This window comes from Callospermophilus lateralis, chromosome 14 (assembly GCF_048772815.1).
Source record: "Callospermophilus lateralis isolate mCalLat2 chromosome 14, mCalLat2.hap1, whole genome shotgun sequence".
Taxonomy (NCBI): Eukaryota; Metazoa; Chordata; class Mammalia; order Rodentia; family Sciuridae; genus Callospermophilus; species Callospermophilus lateralis.
This window is the reverse complement of record NC_135318.1, coordinates 55,856,152-55,864,167: the sequence shown is the minus strand read 5'-3', so window position 1 is coordinate 55,864,167 and position 8,016 is coordinate 55,856,152. Positions and strand designations below refer to the sequence as shown.

The window sequence follows — 8,016 nt, the reverse complement described above, 5'->3', positions numbered from 1 at the left end:
TCAGAGTCCAGGAATCTCACCACAGATGGAGAGTCCCATAAAAGATAGAAGCTGGATTGCAAAACAGGAATTAGGGTCGACTGCCAGGGCAGTACCTTTAAAAAGAAAGAGAAGCATTTCACCAGGTAGAATGGCCTCAAGGTAGAATGGATATATTATGAGCTGCACCTGGTGAAGGGATGTGGAACCTTGGAAATGGAAGGTTCTACTTTCTCCCCTCCCAAGGACAATAAGTGCCTCTGCGTCTCTGTTTGTTTTACTGACCCATAACTATCCTCCTTAATCCTCTAGCCCCTCCCTCAAGTTCTCCTGAATCCTTTTTCGTTGGTGAACTTATACTAAGGTATAAATGACTGGCAATAGCCTAAAGGAGCAAGTGTCCTGGTCATATACAGACTAGGACGAAGATCATGAAATCTTATCTGGTAGCTTTTCAAGCTGAGGTCACATCCCCAAAAGGGGTGCCAACCACTGCGTTGTTCCTTTCCCAGTGTGGTCTGTAACTATTTGGGTCTTACCTCCCCAGCCTTCTTGAGAACAAGAAGTGAGAACCCCAAATGGGCCTCTAACTCACAACAGACTCCATGATGCTTGGGCATGATGTAGCCTTGAGTCAGGGGAGGACATCCATCAACTGTCAGATCCCTTTGATGAGATAGCTGACCTTGACCTTCTGATGAAGCTAGCTCTGCTCCCCATTCTCAGTGATTCCTAGTGTCAAGAAATCGTCTCTGCCAGCAGGGGCAATACATCCTGGGCCATGTGATTTTTATACTACTCACAAAGAAATGGAATCAACTATCACTAAATTATGCCAATGACCTAAACACCACACTGCACCTTTTGACTCACCCAAGGTCTTGGGTTTGTTAACACACCTTCTTTCTGTTGATGAGCAAAGTAGGTGGGGACATCTCTGCACAGGTCCTTGATGAGCATTCCATACTGAGCTAAATTCTTGATCCGGCTAGGTGAAACAGTATAGGTCAGGCCGTGGGTGGATGAGTAATGACTGGAATCCTGGAAGAAGTAGCATGTTAAAATGGTGAGACAGCATATAGATGTGGCACAAGAAGGAGGAAAAAATGAAATCCTGGGACCCTGATCCTCAGGTGAGTGGCAACAGGATGTATTTGATTCAATGCACAGAACTAGGCTGTGAACCCAACCTGCAATGGAGTTCAGTCTCAGACAGCAATATCACATCTAGCCACAAGGAGGCGACATTACTCTAGAAAAATTTGTAGGTTTGAGTGACCTGGTGACTGACTTCCTGTCTTTTCCTTTCACTCTCTAATGCTTTCTCATCTCTGATGATAATACAGAGTAGATAAAAATTATTTGTTGCATTTATGTGTTGTTTTTTGTTAATTCAATCAATGGGATATTTTAGACTTCCCTAAGAATACAAGTTGCTTTATTTCTATGTGACATGAAGTCTATTTTTATTTTTTTTCCCCCAAAGTCAGGAAACCCTCCTGCCAGTGTTCCCAAATGTGCTCTGCAGTTTTCTTAGCAAATGAGCAGATTTCAAAGAATTGCCAAGGACTTCCTGCTGGTTTTTAACTTATCATTAACAATTCTTGTCATTTAAGAGGTTAAGGAAGACAGATTCGGCAGTCTTGGGCTCATTTTCATTTAAAGTTAATACTGGTGTATTGTTTGGTGGTGGGAAGGGAAAGACAGAAGGCAAGGTGATGTGAATATTATTTTAAGTCACTCTGATATTTACAGTCAACAACTCACATTCACCAGCATGTAGCATGAACCCTTTGATGAATACAAACATCGAAAGGTGGTCACTGCAAGAAATTTCCATTGATTCAGTTATAATTTGACTTGAAGAGGCCATGTGTATAATGTTGTAATTTCATGGGCATTAAGAGCAAGCATGAACTAAGTCACTCCTTGTGCACAGAATTGTCCTAGGAGGTTGAGGTAAGTTGGAAAACACCAGGGTAGGAGGGGACCAGAGTGACTTGGTCACACTTACCTGCCTGCCTAGGGCCATGCTAATGTCATCCAAACTCGGGAAGATTGCTTGGTCCATCTTGGCAAGAACACAGGCCATCACGCTAAACAGCTTAGCCACCAAGAGGGCCTTTAAGCAACACAGCAGAAACATGTTATTCATTCAGTCACAATAGTAATAGGCACCCACTCTCTGCAGGGACTGGCATCCAGCTGTTCTGACTGTAGTGTAGAGCACACCAGCAGCGTGCTGACCTGAACATGGGAGCAAAGGTTAGCACCAGGACCAGTAGCAATGCAGACTAAGCCCTGCTGCTCTCCAGGCCCAGTGGCACTGTCCCCTGCTATTGTTGCTAGAGAGGGTTCACTCCCCAGGAATCCCCTGGGGCACACTGCAGCCACTAAGAGACAGGTGGGCCCAGAAGCACAGGGAGTTAGCTCTAGTAAAACGATTCACTTGAAGGTCCTGTTCTGCCACTCAGCAGTCATCAGGGTACTCAGTGGCCTCCCTGCTTATCAATTTCTTCATCCGTGAAGCAGAAATAATGACTCCAGTCCTACAGTGTTGTCATGGAGATGACAGGGTGAAATGAGATGTAGCTGCTTGTGAGAGCATTGGCAAGTTTACTGAGTACTTGCTGAAGGTACAGGGCTATTAGGAGTTCTGGATCCAGACCAATAGACTTAGACTAGCACCAGGCCTGCCCTGGGTACCTGCTTTTGTATGGCCCTGGGCCTGTCATTTGGTCTCTCTAGACATGGATTAGAGATGCACACTCTTGCAGCTGTAACTGACTAAGACCCACGGTGAATCCTCTCCGGCAATGGTGTTGACTTCCTGTGCTCCGTAGAGTGTGCAGCTGGAATATTTTATTGAAGAAAATTTTCCACGGCTTGCAGTAGCAATGGTGATCACTAGATTGTGTGCCCTCTAAGAGGATTCCAGAGAGGTCTTCTAGAAGGAATCAGGAATGGGCTAGGTGAAGAGTGGAGGAAGTGTCAGGAAAGAGAACATGGTGGGGTTGGTTGAGAGTAGAGGGGGATGCCTGGGGTGAGGGCTCCATCCTGAACTGTCCAGAGTGGCTAGAGAGAACGTGACAGAGGTGGGTGGGGGAAGGCCTGGATGGCAGAGGGCATGAAGAGTGTGAGCTTTTACTTCAAAGCCCTGCCAGGGTGGCAAGGCTGTTGTTGAAGCTGTTTTGCAGATGTGGCAACTAAGGCCCACAAGGCAGAGTGAGATTCCCGAGATGAAGGTGCTTTTCTGTAAGAGAGCAAACCCAAGGACATGGGTGCTCCCTTCCTGATCTTGCCTCTTTCTGCTAGCTCTTGGTACTCAAAGAGAGGGCAAGGTGCAGGCAGATAAAAAAAAAAGAAGAAGAAAAAAAGAAAAGAAAAGAAATACACTGCTCTTCTTTAGAAACAGACAATAAAACCTGGAGTCAAGACAAAATAACTTTCGTAGCAAATCTCAGTTACAAGACATGAGGGCTCTTTATGTGGCCTTCTTAGGACTTTGGCAGCCACATAAAGTCAACAACTCACAAAAACCCAAAGGGATGCAGGAACCCACAGACCAGAGTCTCCTACATTCTCTGGCTCATAAAGAAGTCACTGCACCTTCAGTAAAGCTGGTCCCTTACCTAAAGGCATGCATTTCTATTGAGGACCTAAACCTGGAGAAGGCAAATGAAGACAGTGTCCTCTTCTCTCTGGAAAAGCATTGAGCTACATTTGGGACCAGACAAGGCTTCCTGCGGCATTGTAATGAATGCGTTTCACATCTTACATTCTTGTAGTCCAAGATTCCATCCCATTGACTCAAAACATTGTTGTCTCGGATGCTGACCATACCTCGGAAGGCATTGATATGGATGAGTTGGGTCCCAACAGATCCATCCAGAGGATGGCTGTCACTGATGTTCTAGAGAAAACCAAGCAACAGTGACAAGAGTCAAAAGCCCAGAGTATTCGGTAAGTTGAAGGGTTACCCATATGAAATTTGAGGGATGTCACGCTGATTATCACCTTGGAAATATTTCTGCCCAAAGGGGACTAGACAGATGGGACCCTCTTCATTCTACTTACCCTGAGGGCCAGAGATGGAGTTAGGAAGAAGACCATGAGTATGGAAGACGCAGTCTGAAATGGGAACAAATATCAGTGCACTTTTTCTTTAACTTCAGATGACGGTCCACAGTCTAAGGCACTGCTGGGGTCAGAGCCTCCTTAAAATGATTGATAATTGTCACTGTCTCTCATGCCCACAGGACTCTAGTGTGTATCAGGAGACTAGTTCAATATGGTTGAATAGGGTATTCTGGCTTCTCAGGAGGCAAAGCTTTATCATTCACTCAAAAACACTTTTACAGTCAATCACTGGGATGAATATTAGGCAACCTGACGGACCACTGGATCTGCACACAAGACAGGGCCATCCTAGGCCAAATGTAATAGTAGCCAAATTCCAGGCCTCTGTCTCCTTTACCTGCACCTTCTTCTCTACTTCTAGCCACTGTTCTAGATCGTTACACAAACCCCAAATCACCTTATTGGCCCTGCCTTACCCTATGCTTCCTCTGGATTCTCTCAGCTTGCTTGAAAATAAAAAAACAATCATTAGTTTTTTTTTAACCTTATTTTGAATAGATTGTATTCAAATGTGACCAGTTCTTAAAATACTGGTTGCTAATCATTTCCTTTCTGCGTGGCCTGCCTTGCCACACAGGTATTTCAGGCATCAGAGAAGAAGTGAAAGTGAATTAGTTGGGGGTGGCAATAGGCTACAGTGAGAAAACGCAGCAATGAACCCTTCCCTATATTCCACAGCTTATTATCTGATGTATTCAGACTCACTTGGCTCAAGTGCACTTCCACATCAGCTGGAATTGACAGGCACTCCCCCTCTCCCCCATCCCCATGACAGCCCATGAAATACTCCAGGGGCAATTCCTATGGTGAGATATGTCTTTGAAGAAGAAGTAAATAGCTAATCGACAAACAGTAATCATAGTGTGGTGAGGTCAGTCAAGGAGATAATGGAGATGCAGATGACAAAATTACTGATGCCATATATAATATATATCTGAAGATTTCCTGTACTGGCAATTTGTAAATAAGATAAACCCAGGAAGACAGGACCTTAAAATATGCACCTACCCAATGCCAAAAGAGTCCTGAAACTTAAGAAATTGGTTATTAGTTTCCTTGGTGAAGACTCTTCTTTCAGATACTAAAAAACAAAATGGTAGCCAAGCCCAGTGGTACATGCCTATAATCCCAGCGGTTCAGGAGGCTGTGGCAGGAGGATCAAAAGTTCAAAGCCAGCCTCAGCAACTTAGAGAGGCACTTAGCAACTGAGCAAGACTCTGCCTCTCTCTACATATGGGCTGGGGATGTGGCTCAGTGGTTAAGCACACCTGGGTTCAATCCTCAGTACAAAAAAACAAAACAACAAAACAACAAACCAGAATGGTATCTGCCAAAATAAGATTTGAAAATTCTATTTGGATTTATTTGGAAGAGTCCAGTAGGGTAGAGAAGATCTTCTCCCTAGCTATTTTATATTCTGAGGGTAAAACTACCTTATTTAAAATTAGAAAATGTACTTACAAGGTGTTTCATGTTGTCTCTCTCTCTCTCTCTCTCTCAGACTTTGTGCAACTGCTTTCATAATAGGATTCTGTATGTCCCACTTATTTCTAAATCTGGTTTATATAGCTCTAGACTTTGCAACTATTGCCATGATAAGGGTATGTGGGAGTTGCTAACCATGATCCAAATACCACTTGGGAGAGAGAGAAAGTTTATGTAATTATACTTATCACTTTTCTTTGAGTTCATCTAAGTATTTTCCTTTCTTCCTGATACCACCACTGGTTCCAAGGCAAACATAGGAAATGAAGGAGGCCTTGTGGGCTGGCATATCCATGACCTTAACTGCTAAGGTAAGGATTGCAAACAGTAGACCTGCACAAAATGACCCAGATACACAATCAATGAGCTCACTGTTTCTACTTGTCAATTTCTGAAGTTTTTTTATTATTATGTTTAATAACAGGGTGGTTGGGAGAAACCTTATGAAGCCCAAAGAGGCAGACTGAGTTCAATTAAGATTAAACTGGTTGAAAATCAACCTGGTTCAGCTCTTCATCCAAACCCCAAAGCACATGGTTTTGCACTGCCCTCTGCCCACCCAACAAGCTGACCTAAGTTCACCTCTTCCAACATCCGCCTCTGGTTGACTTTCCTAATATTCTGAAATTTTGTTCTCATTATATGACTCTCTCCTCCCAGCTTTCATTTCAGGGTGTTTTTTTTTTTTTCCATAAAGAACACTTTGTCCAGCCTAGAACCCTTGATACCTGAGGAACCATGACCTTCATACAACAAGTTAAGCACCAATTTAGGACTTTTCACACATTGTCTTCATTTTCCTTAAGTTCTGATGTGGTGGCCCAGTGACCTGGATCAAATACCTTAAGATGAGAACTAAACAGATATTTTTTTTTTTGAGAGAGAGAGAAAGAGCTAATCAGGTGAGGCTGGCACTGGAGTGATCCAAGAGGAAAGATAGGCAGCTCAGTCCTTACTTAATGCAGTTGGCCATGGGTACTTTGAATAGATGGACATGGTCATCCAGGGCTCAGATAATATCCTACTCATATCTCCATTGCTCTCAGTACCTTAAAAAATGTACAAATGATATATTCAATCATTATTGACTAAGTAAGTAAAATGGATCAAAAGGATAACTTTTAGAGACTAACAAAAAGTGTTATGCTTTGTCTCTAAATAGGTAATGACAATAAGGGAGAAATAAAAGTTAAACCATTTTTATTTTAGCCCAGGGAGTTTGTGAGAAGCTTAATAGAGCCATCAAATTTCGAAGGAGAAGGGATCATGAAATGTCATGTGGATTTGCTAATGAAAACTTTGTAGGAATCAGGACGGATGGTGATTCTTAGAAAAACAAAAGGATGTATGAATCACCTTACAACTTATAAATCAACTTCACAGTCAAATTTTATTTGCTCCTTATTACAACTCTATGGGTTAGGAGGAATAGTAAATGCTAATCCATTTTTACAGATGAGGATATGCAGTCAATAGATTAACAAGTGTACATGAACTAAGTTCAATTTCCAACTCTGCATTTATCAGATCTATCATTGCAGAGCTAAAATTTGAACTCGAGTTTCTGGACTTTGAAGTTTCTAATTATGGGCAGTTCCCCCACCAAATGTATGGCCTTTTGGAGTTTGTTAGCTTCAGAACATAGATTAAAAGAGCAAGGATCCTGGTGGAACAAATGTTTTGCTTTTATGTCCCTATATATAGTTTTCTGTTTTTCCAGAAACTATGTTGAGCAACTAATTTTGTTGGAGTCTCTCTTGATGCAAATGGAAAGAAACCAAGTTATTCAAGTTGCAGACAACCAAGCGCCATGTCTCTTGCCCTAAGTTAAGGTGTAAGGAGTGAAGGATCCAGAGTTAAAGGAAGCTGTATCATAGTGAGAGAACCAGCAGGTGGTTCCAAATGAGTCTCCAGTCCTGGAAAGACCTGAAATGGAGGGAATCCAAACAAAAAGAGAATGGAGTTTGAAAAGGAAGGAAGGTAGAGATAAGGTCTCAAGGAATTAAAAAGCTATGACAGACAACCCATCACCTCTGAGGTCCCTACTATTTGACATTTGTTGTTAACTGGAGGACAGTCATTCAATTCCTCTCTTCAAGTGTCCTCCAGTAGGATCAGCCTCTAGGGTCACCCTTATCGTCTTTTGAGTAATGGCATAGTGTTGGGATAGCTTCACAATCAAATGCCTTATATAAACAAGGTTATTCTTAAATGCAATTATTATTATTATAATGATATATGAGTACTTGTTAGAGTACTGGCATGTAAGTTTGCTAATAAATAATGATTCGATTGCATATTGAAATCTGCATTCAGTTCTGCAAAGACCAATAGTCATGTACCATGCAAAAGGAATATTTCACCAATAAAGTCAAACCATGGAATCTCACTGAGGAATGAGTTTTGGCTCAA

General features: G+C 42.4%; 1 protein-coding gene across 1 annotated transcript; it reads right to left on the bottom strand.

The window, feature by feature from the left end:
• LOC143379846 (gastrokine-3-like) lies at window positions 1–5,592 on the bottom strand. The gene is made up of 6 exons (XM_076832498.1): window positions 5,581–5,592; window positions 4,057–4,110; window positions 3,758–3,892; window positions 1,994–2,101; window positions 879–1,020; window positions 1–95 (listed from the first exon to the last, which is right to left on the bottom strand). The coding sequence occupies exons 1-6, from the start codon at window positions 5,590–5,592 to the stop codon at window positions 1–3; spliced, it is 546 nt and encodes a 181-aa protein (XP_076688613.1).
• Window positions 5,593–8,016: the final 2,424 nt, after the last annotated feature.